At 37.6% G+C, this 17,413-nt stretch overlaps 1 protein-coding gene across 1 annotated transcript in view; it reads right to left on the bottom strand.

Annotated features, from left to right (window-relative positions):
* The window catches only part of EYS (eyes shut homolog), a 1,185,765-nt gene that overhangs the window by 364,434 nt on the left and 803,918 nt on the right, over positions 1 to 17,413 (bottom strand). Inside the window, 1 exon segment of the mRNA XM_032484469.1 lies at positions 10,653 to 10,819. Coding sequence (XP_032340360.1) covers positions 10,653 to 10,819 — 167 coding nt within the window.

Genomic DNA, 17,413 nt, shown 5'->3' with positions numbered 1-17,413 from the left:
AAAACTGGAGTTCTGTTTAGACTAGGGTCACAGCTGGTCATTATCTAGCCCATGGATAAACCATAAAAGACATCATTCACCATCATATAAATAATGGTAATATAATATGATACAACAATGATTGTAAAATGGAGACTTTCCAGTACAAAACCTAGAAATTGGGGGCACTTGATGAGATCTGACTAGCTTATATATAAAAACCAAGCAGCCAGTCTTTGTTTCCATTTTAAATAATGGAAATAACAAAGTTTTGTGTCAAAGCTCTATGGTTTATTAGAAGTTAAAACCGTATACATGAAAAGCAACATTGAAAAGTCAGATATTTTCACTCTATTTGTCTTAATTAAATCACTGCCTTTAGCCACTCTTCCAACGGCAACTAAAAAGGGACTATGCAGTTGTTCTCCAATACCTGTCACAAAATAACTTATGTACCATTCAGAAAATGACAATCATGTTCATAGGATTTGATTTTATATGTATTTTTACAAAATATTAAACCTATGCTCTAAATCTTTGAAATTTTATCATCTAAAAGTTTTAGGGATGGTTACTGGAATGTAAAAATGAATGTGAAATACACATAGTAAAATGAAAAGGTTTGAATGCTGTATATTCTTGTTAACTAACATAATAAATAAAATTAATTTGTATCTTAGTATACACATCACAACAGCTAGTGAGTGGCTATGTAACAAGTGGACTGTCTTCAGAAGCTCCAATCTCTGCAATGTTAGCAATAAAGCAATGTGGAGGGTCTGGCCCTTCTTGGATGTCAGGAGACAGTATGATTACCAGCATTTATGCACCAACAGTGTGTGAACATCTCCAAGTGCCAGCCTCTTTGGAATGGGCATCATGGCATCATTTTTATTTAAAAGGAGGTCAAGGTAGCTTGACTGTCCTCCTTATCTTGACAGATTTATCTCATGCTTAACAGTAGACTTGAAGGATTGCCATATAATCACAGCTAGAATTACCGTGAACTTCTGGAGTCTTCATTGCTGATAGGGAGTAACCTCACTGAACATTCTGTAGAATCAGGAACCAAGTCTAAGAAAGTCATCCTTGATTCCCAAACACTCAGCAGGGGCTCCAGTACACATTTTTGAATAGTTGAATGAGTGAACTGATGTGTCCCCAAGTGAGATAGATGAATTACAAAGCATTCCAGGTAAACAGAACACCTGTGATGAACACTATGTCACTGGGATGTGAAACTCTCCTGCAAGAAGATCGTTGGAGACCCTCCGAGCAGCCATCTCTTGCCTGCGCTTTATGGATCGAGGGCTGTAGAAAGAAGGAAATGGTGCTCAGAAGTCTGCATTTGGCCCACAGCCCTTTTCGCTCTGCAAGCTTTCCTTGGATGCCTTTTTTCACCTTTATGGTTTTATCTCTTATTTTTATATTTAGTATTCCCAAGTATATTTTAATTCATATTATTGCTTTAAGCCACAGACTCCCTAATATAAATCTGCCTGCTGTATGTATCTAGCTGGAGGCTCATTCCCACAAGAGCTCAAATCTGCATACCCAAGATGGAAATCTGCATGGTACCCTTTATATCAGGCTTTCAGAGGCACCACATAAGGTCCTCTGAGCCACACCATTTCTAGAGACCTCAGTCACACCTTCCAGCCTTAGCTTCTACTGAGCACTTTCTCCCTTCTTCCCCTGGGAGGACAGTCCCAGAGGGGTCCTTCATTATATGGCTTCTAATTGAGTCCAGTGAGGCTGAACCCTCAGTTCCACCTATTGTTAGGCAGTATCTGGCTCAGTAACACTCCTGTAGGCTCTATGTCACTCTCCCCCTTTTCTCTTCTGCTCCCTGAGATTGCTTTTTTCATTAAAGGAGTAGCACAGGAGGAACCCCCGCTGACACACCACCACCATCTGCTTCTCCCCTGGTGACTTTTGCTGACGCCATCTGCTGTGGCTAGATAATTGAAGAAATCTGAGGGCTCATTCTTGCCTTGGTTTCTTCTTAATCTGCTTGAAACTTAGGAGTTACATCTAGATGTCGTCCTTCTGCTAACAGGTTCCTTCTATAATACAGGTTAGTACAGTGCATCCCTCCCTCTCTATCTCTGCCCACACTGACTCACTTTTTCGTAGATTATTGAAACAGCTTTCTATCTGGTCTCCCTGAGTCCAGGGTCAGGTCTTTACTTTTAGGCTCCCAACGACATACAGCTGATCCTGCAGGTCTGAACTCACCCCTGCAGCTCCAAACCTCTCTCCTACCAAACCTTCATCGTCTGATCAGAGCTGACATTTTGAAGCTGATGGCTCATGGCTTCCTGTCTTGTATTTTCGCTCCAGGAACACAAGACAAGGCATTAAAAATGTTGATCTCTTTACCTAGAATATGTTTCCCTGTTCTTCTGGTAAACTCTCACTTCAGATCAGGCATTCTTTCCTTTATAGATTGTACCCACTCTTCCCCAAGCTGAGGTAGATGACTTTCTTCTGTGCAACATAAAATTCCTTACATGTTTACATATCCATTAGAAAAATGGCGCTTGCTTTTGCTGCTGTTTGGTTTTGTATCCCAGTGCACTTGTGGAATATGCCACTGCTATGGCAGGGAAGACCCTACCTCTCCCCTGTACTTGAAAGGTGTTTCAGGTCCTGGAGCAGGGAGGCCAGGGAAAGTGTCTGATTCTGATGTGCCTGTTCTGGCTGGATTTGGTTACTCCCCTCCCCACCACCCTTTCCTCCTGAAAATTCACCAGACTGTGCTTCATGAGCTGCAGACTGGGCCTGTTTTTCATGTCTTTTTACCTCAATTCCTGGAAAAGAGCCCAACCATCAGTTAATAAGTCAATATGTATTTACTGAATAAATGAATGAATGAATTTTGAGGGATAAAGCTCAGGCACATCTGAGGTCAAACCCAGCTGGGGCCAAACAGTATTCTTAGAAACCTGACTTTTGACTTCTCTAGTCTCATAGTAAGCACGCTGGGGTTCTCTGAGCTTACCAGTTACATACACCCGGTGAGGCTGCAGAAAAGGACCTGAGAGTGGTAATCAAAGGGTTTCCTGAAAGACCGGAAGGGACTGTCCGCCACACCCAGCAGCGTCTGTCGGAGCTAAGCACCTTCTTTGGAATTAGGGTCAGGGTAGTACCTCTCCTACTGGGATTAAGCCCAGTTTAGGTGACTGTGCTACTACGCCACGTCCTGTACGTACACTGAGTGACTTTCTCTGTGTCCCCAGATGTCTTTCCAGCAATCACAGCCACTCTTATGCCAACCAAGGAAGTGTTTATATCATAACTGTCACTTTCATGATCATTGTCTGTCAATGTGTTTTCCCCTGAAGATGCTGTGAAATCCTTAATGATAGGAACTCTTTATATATTTCTCTCAATATCCACAGACTAGTGGAGTTAAAAATATTGTAAACTTGAGGAATACATCTGTAGGTGTGGAGGAACAGTGAGACAGAATCTGGAAGGACATAATGGGGCCAGAAAAGTAAGGATGTTCAAGGCTAAACAGAAATGTTCTGGTACCTTAGGTAGGTGGGAAGTTTAGCAGCCTATGTTCGCTTGTATCATCTTCACTGCTATAACCACTAAAGTCGGTGACCTAACAACCATTCACTTTTACTTGCTTAGTTGTCTAAGGCTGGTCTTCCTACTCAGTGGGATTAAAGGGGCAAGATTTCTCCGTGCAGTGACTCAGGACTTTGGGATCCTTCCATCTTGTGACTCCACCATTAGCTAGTATCTTAGAGGCCTCAACGTCCAACCGGAAGGTGAGGACAGAGAAAAAGTGCAGAAGAATCATGCCTCCTTCATATGTTGGGTAGATAGTAAATGTTTCAAGCTTTTTTTTTGTTTTTTGTTTTAGGCCACACATCTCTGTTACAGCTACCCAGCTTTATGGGTATAGCCTGAAAGCATAGACAATGTGTCAATGATTGGGTGGGGCTATGTTCCAGTAAAACTTTATTTACGGGCACGAAATTTGAATTTTATTTAATATGTAAGTGTCACAAAACATTATTTAAGAAAAATGTCCAACTATTTAAAAATGTAAAAAGCCTCTTCTGTTCTTGGGCCTTGCAAGGACAGGTAGGTGGTGCGCTGGACTTAGCCTGCGGCTGTAGTTTGCTGACCTCTCTTAGGAGGCAAGGTGCCTGGAAAAAGCTGTCCCTCTCTTAGCAGCTGCCTTTAGTCAAAGCTGGCTGACAGCTCTCTGTGTCCCCTTAGGCTGTGCCTCTGGCTACTTAAATATCCATGCATGAGCCTTTTCCCCCATAAAGAGCATACCTAGGCCCTTCCCAAGAGATACAGCACACAGTGTCATCTAGTCACTGCTTCCAGTTCAAAGTCAAGAATTTCTGGGTGATGTCCAGTCCTTTCCATCGGAGTTGGCTGTAGTTTCTCACAAATTCAAAAGCAATCCTTACCCTTAATATAAACAGATGGAGCAGGGACAGGATAAGTGCACAGAATGCCACCTCAGAAAGGGGGGTGGCAAATGCAGAGCAATGATGAGGAGCAGGAAGTTAACCACTCTGACACCCGCCTCAGCTCTATAGAGAGTTTTGGTTAGACTGGGTCTCTGTCCATGGTGCCTGCACCACCTCTCCAGTTGTATCTGAACTGGGCTCTGGGCAGCATGTGCCCCTTGGGGAAGGCAGATCTTTCACACAGTGTTTCATGCTGATATAAATTTGGAGGCCCTAGAGATGTGTTATATTTACAGGGTGTTTTTGGATCCAGGCTTGTGGTTTCTTGGCAATACACTTCCATTAGTATTTAGGAAATACTGATCTATTTGCCGCTAGCCTGGTTCACATTAGTAACAACATGCAGTGTTCTTTCCTTGTCCTAATTCTCAAGATGGTTTCGTTTTTTGTTTTTTTGTCTCCTCATATCTTTATCTCTCAACTTCATGACAGTCACCTTGAAGTCACCTGAATAATACGCTTGAAGGAAACGTAGCATCCTCTGAACTGAACTTTGCTGCACGGCTTTGTTTTCATATGTCACTGATGGGTCCTGATAGACCTGTGTTGATGTCGGCAATATATATCTTGAATTATTTAGGGGTGAGGGGTTCTAGAACAGTCAACTTTTCTAATCTCTAGAAGCTTCAGTCATATGTTAGGTCCTTAAAGTCATCTTCATATAGTAAATGACAACTAACGGACTTCCTAAGCATCATGGGCCAGAAATCAGACACTTTACTTCAGCTCACACCCTGTGGATGAGGACCAGCTCCATAGTCCCACCTAGATGCAAGATGGGGGTGTGGTGGAGGGGACTGGGCAAGTGTGTTCTTGGCTGTGCAGTTATTTCTATGAGGCAATTCTATATTATGGAAGGGGTGTGTGAACTGTCCTGTTGCAAAGTTAGTAGAGAATTTAACTTTTACTCTGAAAGCAATGATAAGCATTTGGAAGATTGCCATGCATTATATCAAAAGCAGAAGTTGAAAATAAAATGTGTCTGAAGCATAGTGCAGTATATAGAAGCCTGAGGGCACTGAGGTATATGACCCTCAGTCTCACCACTGATGTGAATGTATAAGAGAGTTTTTGCAGAACCGTCATTAATCATGAACACTACCGTGAACACTATTATTCCAAAATAAACAATGCCTCTATTTTTCATAATAATGAAATATGTTATATATTACCAGAACCTCGAATAGTAACATTTGGAAATGATTCCTATCAAATTCTACCAAGTATAATTATATTTGTATAAGTAAAAGCTAACTATATCCATTTCATAGCAAAACTAATAATAGTTTATTTTCCCTGAATGTTTCATTTCCCAATAGTAGAATAGACTTTAAAATATAAATATTGATGTTTTTCAATTGTCAAGGAAAGCATACAATGCACAAAGATTTGAGTGAGACGGGAAGAGAATATTGGAAAGTTTCGACAATGCAGAGAAATGAAAATATACTTCAGTTAAAAATTTTATGCAAAATAAAAAAGCTAAATTAGAATAGAAATGAACCCAATTTGTAGTGTAACAGATCCTACAAATTTCTTGTTAGTACTCTGCTCCTAAGTGCCTACATCTATTTCTCATTATTTATTTTAATGTATTATTTTGTTCAGTTTTGTACTGGGAAAAAAACAGATACTTAAACTTCTCATGGAAATCATTATTATTCTTAGATGACTATTCCCTTAGTTGACTGGAAATGTGGCCAAATAAACACATGGGAAGGTGGTTAATCATAATAGTTACCAGAATGGAAGCCCTTCCTGTGTCCAGGCACTGTGCTAAGTGCACTGCTTCTGCAAAATTTCATTCAATCCTCATGTCAACCAGATGATACCATTACTAATGTCCTCATTTTACAGGTAAGGAAACTGAGGTTCAGAGAGGTTAAGTAATTTTGCCAAGGTTATGTCAATAGGAAGCAGCAGAGCTGAATTTTGAAACTTGACGTATCTGTTAGCTCTTCTGCCATAGAAATACATCAACTTGACTCAAACCTACTTTTCACAAACTAGCTAGTTAACTAGCATTTAACAGGCTCACTAGTTCCCATCTGTGTAACACAGTAGAGGCAATCCTTCTGGAGTTGCAGTGTATTAACCATGTTTTCTGATCAAATCTGATAATAAGAAAAAAATTTTACTTACTTTTAGGAAAATAATTGCCTTTATGTGTGAAATATTATAGTAGAATATTTAATTCTGAAAAAAATAAGCCCTGAGGCATAGTGCAGAAGTAAAAAAAAAATGACATTACAAAAGTTAATTGCTCTTCTCAGTATGATAGGAAAAATTAAATTGAGTTTCTGGAATGTGAGGCATTTAGAATTCTTAGAATAATGAGGTGAGGACAGATTCTAGGGATGGCACACAACTTAGAATAAGGCTGGGACCGAGGCCATGAGCAGATCTTTAAGAAATGTCTGAGATAAGAGTGGTCAAGGGGTTTCTAAGACCAAGGATGAATAATATTCAATGTTTCATATTTTTGCCCTGTAGGCGTTCTCTGAAATACTTGACCCCTTTCTCCCGACCCCCACCCTCTGAATTTCATCTTAGTCGTTCTTTGGAAAAATCCAGGCAAAAGGACTATGTTGAGTTTTCATTTGAGGAAGAACAAATGGTAAAGCGCAGCAACTACAATGAAAACAATAGCTAATAATGATAAAGTGCATCCTAGGGATCTGGCCCCGTCCTAAGAATTTTTTTTAAGTATATATTAAATTATGCATCTCTTACAGCACCACTGTGTGGCCAGTATTATTGTCACCGTCACCACTTATGAATCGTGGAAGCACTGAGTGACACACATAATAACTGGCACAACCCCATCTAATGCCTGGCTCCAGGGTCACTGTTCCCACTTTTCCACTTGATGGTCTGCACTTAGAGCCAGGGTGTAAGTGACATCAACGTGTCATTTCACTTGAGGAATGTAAGTAAAGAGGGTATGACCAAAGCTATGCACTTAAACATAAGTACCCCCCACCCCCACCATGGGGAAAACAGAATTTACACAAACATGAGGCTCAAGTCATTTTCAGATACATCAAAGGAAATTATGATTTCACAAAACTGGTCATTCCATTCCTGACATTTAAGGAGTTGCCAAGTAATACTTGTATTTACACAGATATGCAATTAAGTGCCTTAGATGGTAATAAAGCCTAGATTGTTGAAGGCTTGAATTATGCACTTACTAGCTCAATTCTAATGTATCTTTAGACACAACTATGTGTCTATCATTGGAGAACTCATGTGTCTATTCTTTCCTCCCATAGGTACTCTGAAATTCTACTCATACGTATTGAAGCCTATCTTGCCATCCTCAAATCAAAAGAATCCTGAAATATGTGCTCAAGTCCATTATGGGAATTCTAGAGAATAAATCATTTAAAAGCTTAAGATATCAAAAATATCACAAAATATAAGAAATGATAGAAGTTTTATTATATTTAGATATAATAATGGTGCATTTTCTATATTTTATTTATTATTAAGGCTGTTGGGATTATCTAGCTTGGACTTGGAGAGTTCAGAAATTAAAAAAATACCTTATTTCCAAGTATATATGTATTATTTTATTCCAAGATTCCAAGATATACACACAATTAAAAATAAAAACAAATAAAATTGTCTTTGATGTATGAGAATGAGTGTAGCTGTCTGAGAAAACACAAATATGTTTCAAGGATGTAGTATATTGTCTCTGCATTTCCCATGTAGAACTGTAGAATTTGTTTAAAATAGAGCTAAAACATTTTCCATAGCATGGCTTTCTGAAGCAAAGCTTCCACTGTAACCTTAATTTTGATTCTTAAATGATTAAATACTTGATATGGTTGATCTCATTATCTTTTTAAAATTTAATATAAATTCCATATTTAGAATAAATTTCAATAAATGGTGTTAAAGAACTGGATACATGCAAAAGAATGAAACTGGATCCCTATCTTACACTGTGAACAAAAAATAAACTTAAAATGGATTAAAGACATAAATGTAAATCCTGAAACTATAAACCTCCTAGTAGAGTTTTATACAATGAGAAGATCCTTGACATTTGCCCTTGGAATGATATTTTGGATATGACACCAAAAGTTCAGGCAACAAAAACAAGAGCAAACAAGTGGGACAACATGGAAAAAAAAAAAAAAAAAGGAAACAATTAACACAAGGAAAGACAACCTATGTATCAGGAGAAAATATGTGTAAACCATATATCTGATAAGGGGTTACAACCCAAAATATATATGAAATTCATTCAACTCATTAGCAAAAAAAAGACAAACTACCTGATTATACCTGATTACATACAAAATGGACAAAGGACCTAAATGGACATATTTCCAAAAAAGATTTACAAATGACCAAGTATATGAAAACTTGCTCAACATCACTACCCATCAGGGAAAGGTATCACCTCACACTTGCTAGGGTGGTTATTACCACAAAAATAAAAGATAACAAGTGTTGAGGAGATTTGGAATCCAGTGTACTTCGGCAGGAATGTGAATTGGCACACTCATTATGGAAAACAATATGGAGATTCTTCAACATACTGAAACTAGAACCACCATATGATCCAGCAACCTGTTTTCTGGTTACATACCCAAGGGAAATGAAATAAGTACCTTGAAGAGATATGAAGAAATTTTCATATATATATGTATATATGTGTGTGTGTGTATATATATATATATATATGTACATATGCATACATATATAATGGAATATTATTCAGTCTTAAAAAAGGAGATCCTGTCGTTATGGCAACATGGATGAAACTGGAGGACAGTATGCTAAGTGGAATAAGTTAGATTCAGAAAAAAAATTGCATGACCTTTTTATGTGTTAAAAATTGCCTTGCAGATGCTGAGATCACACAATTTTTATTTTCTTTCATGCTTATTCTTACAGACAGAAGTTAAATGTGTCCTACTTTTATAAAATTTAAAAAAAGAACTTTATCAAGTTGCTAAATTAGCGGATAATTATATAAATTATCAAAAGATTGTATCATTTTCAATGAATTTAGTGACAGCTTTTAATTTATTTAGGTATCAGTTAACAGATCATAGTATTTGACACAGAAAGTGGAGAGCAAAGAATCTCAGAGTTAAATATTAGGAAATACTGCTAACTGCAAATAAATAAAAAAATGGAAGTAGGCTTTAAACAAGAATTAGGGACAAATGGTAAAATATAAGGACTTATTGGTGTTGGACTTATATTAAAATTGCTATGACTCATCTAGTGTAAATAATGTAAGATATTAAGTTTTCATTTAATTAAAAACAAAACAAAAACAAAAAACGTACCCTGCCTACCACTGCATCATAGATGCCACAAATATATTTTAAATGTATTAGCCAAAGGTGAAACAATGAGGAATAAACTATCCTTTTACTTTTTGAGGTATTAAAAATTTTTTTTGAATATAAACATTTTTCCCATACCTGTGAAGTAAGCAGATTTCATTATATTCAAATATGTAAAGTTCTCATAGCCTTTTGTTTTTACTTTTCCTAAAGTACTCTTCATATTTATATACTCACTTAAATATTTCATCAATATCTCCTCTACTACACTATAAACTCCTTAAAGAGAGATGCTGTGTGACTGTATTCACCTTAGACCACAGTGAATGGTAGGATTTCAATATTTCAAGAAATTTGCCAGAATATAGCAGTGTGTTTATTCTGTTGACAAATAAGCTGTTACACTGTCTTGTCCCCTGCTTATACCCTTCAAACACAGGTAGAGATTCCTGTATCCAGAAGCAGATTGTCTGAAAGGAATATTGCTAATAATGAAACTTTAAGCACACTGACAACTTTTTGAGAGCAATATTGTCTCTCAAAGAAGCAGCATCTGAGCACCCTAAACAATACACCACGCGTAAGACTGGTGGCGTGTTTATACTCGGAACGCTCTCATAGGTGAGGTTTTCTGATCATGTATAACTGATAATTTGTTGGTAAGTCTGATGAGTCTTACACTAGCTCAAAGCAGAAACATAGTATAAATAAATGATCCAGCTTAATTGGGGTATAGCTTAAAAATGCTGTAGTTTGTAAAGAAAGTAAAGCAAAATGCGGAAGTGTGAAGAGAGAACAAAATTAGGTAAATGTGTTCTAGTCCCAATGAGATGATTTCAAATAGATATATTACCTTTCCAGGTGGTTATTTGAGCAAGTATTTGAGAAACCATTAGTAGTATTTTACCTGCAACTGTCGATGTGGATTTTTTTCACTGCCTTGGACGGGATGAACGAACCCCAGTTATTGACTTCTATAATTTCTATGCAGCCCGTAAAGTTCTCAGCTGGTCCAGAAATCTGAGAGGGTGGAAGGGAGAGAGGGAGGGAGAAGGAGAGAGGAAGAAAGGGGATGGAAATGTACGTTATTTTCTTCAATTTATTATTTGTGATGCAAACTAGTCAGAGAGTACAATCAGATTGGGGGCCTGATTTGATTTATTCAATATATTGGTAGAAAGTATTCAACTCTTTTCATAAATATCATCCACAAAATTATGGGGATAGAATACCACCTTAGTCAAAAGTTACCTGGAATCTGTATCTTATTTTGGCATGAATTATACAACGTCACTTACATATGAATAAAAAAAGTTTTCATTATTCATTGAAACATAGTAGAAAAGCTCATACACTCATTCTTCCCATCAAGAGAGTACACTCTTCCATCTTTCGCTTCTGTTTCTTGTCCTTTTTTTCTTTCAGATGCTTGTTACTTGAACCCATCCGCAGACATGGAAACATCAAGAAACAGCTTTTTCCAGGAACAAAAGAAATCGAATAAGCTACAAGTATTGTTACATCCTGTTGCCCTGATGCATTCTGCATGCTTTTTGTGTTTAGCAGTGTGGCCTACCTATCCTTTCTAGAAAAAACTTGGGCAAAAATATCATGTCCAAAAAGATTGCCAAAGGGCCAAGAGCAAAAAAGAGAAAATGACGTTGGAAAGCATTCATTTTGATGAACAAACAAAGCCTCTTAATGATAAACAGACATGACTTTCTCCTTGTTTTCACTGTGAACATGCTGTACTACACCAGTAATTATATGTTTATATAAATTTACACTGATGTGAAAAAGAGAAATTTGGAAAACTAAAAGGAGCCTTTGAGAGGGTGGAGCCCTCAGAAATGGGATTTGTACTCTAAAAAAAACCTGATAGACGAATGGATAAAGAAGTTGTGATACACACACACATACAATGGAATACTACCCAGCCATAAAAAGAATGAAATAATGCCATTTGCAGCAACATGGATGAACCTGGAGGTTGTCATTACTAAGTGAAGCAAGTCAGACAAAGACAAATATCATATGATATCACTTATACATGGAATCTTAAAAAAATGACACAAATGAACTTATTTACAAAACAGAAACAGACTCACAGACATAGAAAACAAACTTATGGTTACCAGGGGGAAAAGGAGTGGGAAGGGATAAATTGGGAGTTCGAGATTTGCAGATACTAACTACTACATATAAAATAGATAAACAACAGGTCTTACTTATAGCACAGGGAAAACTATATTCAACACCTTATAATGGCCTATAATGAAAAAGAATATGAAAAGGAATATATATACATGTAAAAATGAGTCACTATGCTGTACACATATATGAAATGAACACATCATAAACCAACTATACTTCAAGTTTTTAAAAAGTTAAAAAAAAAAAAAAAGACCCTACAGAGTTCTCTGGACTCTTTTGCCATGTGAGGATACAAGAAATTTGTGGCTCAGAAGATGGCTCTCACGGACCACACTGGCCCCCTGATCTCTCAGACTGCCAGCCTCCAGAACCGTGGAAAGAAATTTCTTTTGCTTATAAGCTGCTCGGCCTGGGGCATTTTGTTATAGCAGCTTCGGTGATCAAAGACACTTGCTAGTTCATTTTTTAAGCTCTTACTGTTCTATCTAGATGGAAGAAAGCAGAACAGAATCATGACCATTTTAAGAACAAATATTGTTTTCGTTCTTTGAGGAAATATTATTTTATCGTTAATTTTATAATTCTCTCTCATCCAACTTTCTCTCCTTGCCCTGCTCTTTCCCAAATTTCTGAATTTCTGCTAATTACACAGTTCTGTCTGATGGTTTTTACTTGGGTCCAACAGAAACGTTTCTCTAAAATTTATCCTACAACTATTTATTTTTAAGAGTTAGATTCACTAGAAACTATGCTATGGGCTGTAGACAGATGGCTGAACAAGAAATATGGTCTTCCTTAAAATGGCTTCTAGTGTAGGTCAGAGGATAAATATGCAAACAAATATTTATAATGTAATGTTGTCAGGTGTTTCATGAAGATATGGTCATGGTTTGCGCTCCTCACTGCTTTATTCCTGGCACAGAATCTTAGAATAGATGTTCTATAATATTATGGTAGTACGCACAAGTCTGTCTGGGCAAGTCTATAAAACTCAGCTGGAAATGGGACACCGTATGAGTTTTTAAATCCAAATGCCTTAGGACTTTAGCTTTATCCTTCATCTGAGTCTTGAGCTGTCAATCCTGTGAGCTCTATGACTTTTCAAATATTTTGGCTTCTTAACTTTCTTTTTCTATAATTACCTGCACATCTTCTAGATTAGACATTTGGAAATTCTGTGCATAAAAGGTAATGTGATCGATTTAAGGGATCTTCCCATTATGTGGTTGAAACAGACCTGGTAAGATTTCAAGGACACTAGGCAAATGTCAAAACCAAACAAACAAAAACGTCTCCCTTTTGGCTTATTGTTCGCAGAAATTCTACCCTCTGAGATTTATCCTTTTGGATGAAGGCTTTTAGCTTATTGAAGTGTAAATATCCCCAGGGAAGGAGCATATTAAATTATCAAACTTTTAGAAGCTTGCTATAATTGCTTTGATCAGATTCTTTCCTGAAGGATGAATGGGGGTAGAGGGGGTGGGGGGTAAGAAGCGAGTGACAGGGCGGGAATACTGGGCTTGGGGTCATCAGTACCGGGAGGAAGGGCAGAGGGAGACCGAGGGTTCCCGGCACTGCCCGCTGGGAGACTGTCCCTGCCAGGTGGGTTTGCTGTTGCCTGCGATCTAGCTTTTCCAGCCTGATGGCACAGGGGTAACATCTGTGCTGGGGCTGTCAGAGTCCCAAAGGAGCAGAAAATCTACTTTATAGGAAGTGAATTTGTAAATACAGGGAAAAGCAACTGGCACTTTGAGCCCCAGAGACTAGCGGCGGTAATGAAACCGCAAAGGCTCAAGGGAACCCCGCTTTTATGGGCCGCGCAGGGCAGGAGTCCAAACAGCCTGAAGGCACAAAGTGCTTACCCCAAACCACCAGGACAATCGAGTTCAGTTTCATATGAGTTTGTTTCATATGTCTGAAAACAAAAAAAGTGAGTCCAATATATAGTGTACTAGATATATCCTAACAGTATCCTGAATTATCAGGAGGAAATTCTGGAGGGGATGGAAGCAAAGAGATTTATGGTCAAATAGAAACAATCACATATTCTTTCCTGGAAAATATAAATTAAATCACAGTTTTATGCAGAGAACCTTCTGTTAAAATAAATTCCATAGTGATTAGTTCAGCAAAGCCTAAAATGGCTTATTGCCACCAGCACTGTTATTTGTCATTTCTTTTTGTTGACTTCAGATTTTTCTACAGGGCACGCGTGTTCTAATCTTATATGCTACGTGTTAATTCTGTAGGTGGGCCAGTGACAGCGAAGCCAGACGCGTACCTTCGCAGTTTGTTTCCTTGTCAGTGAGAAGGGACCTTTGAAAGAGGTATTTCCCTGCCGCTTTTATTGTCTCTGAGGCAAGATTCACGCATCTGAAAAACTGCCATGATTTTCTCTTCTTCTCACTCCACCTACATTGTTTCCCCTCTTGAGGTAACAGCCTATTTTTCCCCCTTAATTCGAGATGAAATATAAATTTAATATATTCTCAAATTTCCTAGGGAATAATTTGATTCCATATATCACACAGATGAATTTGGAATTTTCTGAGAAATCTGTGTAGTGTGTGTCATTAAAGGCACTGCCATTTTTATTACCAGATTCCATTAAAATGTGCATACACATATGAGTATGTTTAGGATAATTATATGAATAACACTATGTGTAGTGCTGTGCTTAATTATAATTATGTGTATACCGTGTACATAATTATGAAGTCTTTTGATATTTTATTTTGTTTCAGAGAAGAAAGAAATATATTCTAATGAGTTGAAATGCAGGAAGAACTTTCCAGGATATTTCTTAATACGATTGCTTAGCCTTTGATCATTTACAAACTGCCTTATAATTGTTGCTGTAGCTGAAATCTTCTAAAATTACTGTTTGCTTCATTTCTTCAGTTGAAGTATAGTTGATTTACAATGGATTAGTTTCTGGTGTACAGCACAGTGATTCAGTTATACATATATATCTTTCACATATTTTAAAATTATAGGTTATTGTAAGATATTGAATATAGTTCCCTGTGCTATATAGTAGGACCCTGTTGTTTAGCCACAGGTTTCTTTGAAACAAAGCAGGAGCAACACCACTACTCACTCATTTTGTCCTAAGCAAAAGTACTCAAGAAATTACAAGTTTGATGTGCAGTTTATCTCAAACCACACTAAAATAAAGTTAGAATTAAAACAAATAAAATAAAACTTTGTCCACACACTACCAAAACTTATCTCACACATGGGGAAAAACAGGCAATTTTGGACATGAATATGCAAATTAGTAGATGACTATGCAAGATTGATATGCAAATCCAACATTGCATGTGAATTTTGCATACGAGCATGATGCTGGAGTGAAGTAGCCAGGCTTAAATTCCGACCCTACTGCGAAGCCGTGTGTCTTCCCTATTCCTTAGTTTCCTCACTAGTAAAATGCAGATAATAAAATTATCAGCCTCCCTGGGCTCTTGTGATTGTTAAGACACCATGTACGAAAATTCAGAGTAGTTTCCCACAGTGCAGTATACAGACATGTTTCTCTACTGACTTTTAATATACATTAAGTAATCATTACAGGAGTGTTTGTACCCATCGATTTTTCCACAAGCATGGCTCCAAAATTAGCTGTTAGGTGGAGACAGAAGCCCAGGTTATTTGATCCAAATCCAAGCTCCCAGCAGAGTTGCTGAAGCTTCTAAATAGATCTAAATCACTTCCCTGAGCAGTTTATTTCGAGAGAGAGTCTAACTTATTGTTTCGAGCACACATTAATCAGTTCAAGCTTTAATTCAAGTATTTACTGAGTGGCCACTGGGCACAAGACAGAGGATGTGAAGAAGCAGGCAAAGTTCATCTGTGGGAGAGTTAACAGACAACGTCCAGAAACCAATAAGGACGGGAGCCCCAGGAGAAGCCCACAGCCCCACCACAGCTCGGGCTGGGAAGTGGGAGGTGGTGTCTAGCTTCGGGCATCTGGGGAGTATGTGATCAGAAAACTTTAAGATGTCAGGGACTCTGCAAAACACTTGATATGCATTGTCTCATTGACTCCTGCTCACATGCCTCTAAGTTTCCCCTTTTTGTGAAAGCAGTAACTGAAGTGAAGTGTAGCCTTATTGTCATAGTAAAGTGAAGCTTGGTCCCAGGTCCAACATGACAACATGTTATTGTATTTATATCATTTAAACATCCAATAGCAGAAAGAAAAAAAATGCCATATATAGGGCTTGGAATTTCGGTTTCAGCTGAGTTCCATTTCACTTGCTGTTTGCCATTTGAATGCTATTTACTCTAGTAATTTATTTCTTTAAAAAATTAAATGGCATATTGTGGTCCCATGAGAGCTGGTGCAACTTCCAAAATTACTGAGCCTCTTTCTCTGAAGCAGCTTATCCATTAGGAGAATGAGTTTATTTAAGTGTTGAGTAATTATATTTCTGAATATTTCAATCATAATTCCAAACAATCAAAATGAATGTTCTTAGTCTGGGCTTAAACAACACACTTTAAATTTCACATTTCCCCAGTCTTTTATCTTCACCAGATGGACAAATTCACCTGATCAGGGAGGAGGTGTTTCTGCATGGGCTTTGGACTCTGGTGCAGAGATGACAGTTATCTGTGTTTGCCATATATGTGCAATTTTGAAGTTATGCATGACATTGTTATGCAGACTGATTTGGGGATGGAATTGTCTCCATATTGTCAAAATCTGTTCTGACAGAATCTCCCTTTTCCCTCTCCCATTCTGACTATGGCTGCTATAGCTCTGAACAGAGTCGAGTGAGCTGTGGAAAATCTGTCAGGTGAGCAAGCTTAATTAGCCCAGAATAGTTCTTTAGCATTCCTGAAACCAAGCCCTAAAGACAGATATGATTAAAGTCTATAAAAAATAAAAATGTACTTAAAATGCTATTTTGAGCCTCATTAAACTCGAATTAGTCAACATCTATTTCTGGGGGCAGAATCAATTTGCATTTATCCAGCGGTTCTCTTTGGCCAATTAATATTTGTGTGATCACATTAGGTAATTCGAATCAAAACAAAATAATTGAAATATGTAATAAGAAAACTACATTTTAAAAAATGAGAATAAAAATAGAATTCAGACTCTGGTCCTTAGTTTCTTATGATAGATTATATATGCAATTGTTGATGCCTTTTTTTTCCTTTCAGGGAATATCATATAGTAAAGTAAAACAAAACAAAACAAAAAACTGTGGTACATGGGTGGCCTTTTATTTCCAGTTTGAAGAGACTACAGTTAAACTGTAACTGCCAAATCAATTAAGATGCTATGGAGCAAGTGAAACTTTTATTTTTCATCTAAAAGGGATCCAAAAAATGCTCATCCTTCTTTGCCATCAGGTAACTTCAAAATATTTCTCTCTGGCAGATACGTACAGGATGCTCCTAACTCTCTGTCACATCTGGGTAATTTACCCTTTTTCTGATTTCCCA

Source organism: Camelus ferus, chromosome 8 (assembly GCF_009834535.1).
Source record: "Camelus ferus isolate YT-003-E chromosome 8, BCGSAC_Cfer_1.0, whole genome shotgun sequence".
Lineage (NCBI taxonomy): Eukaryota > Metazoa > Chordata > Mammalia > Artiodactyla > Camelidae > Camelus > Camelus ferus.
The sequence above is the reverse complement of the archived record's forward strand: the minus strand, read 5'-3'. Positions and strand labels throughout refer to the sequence as shown.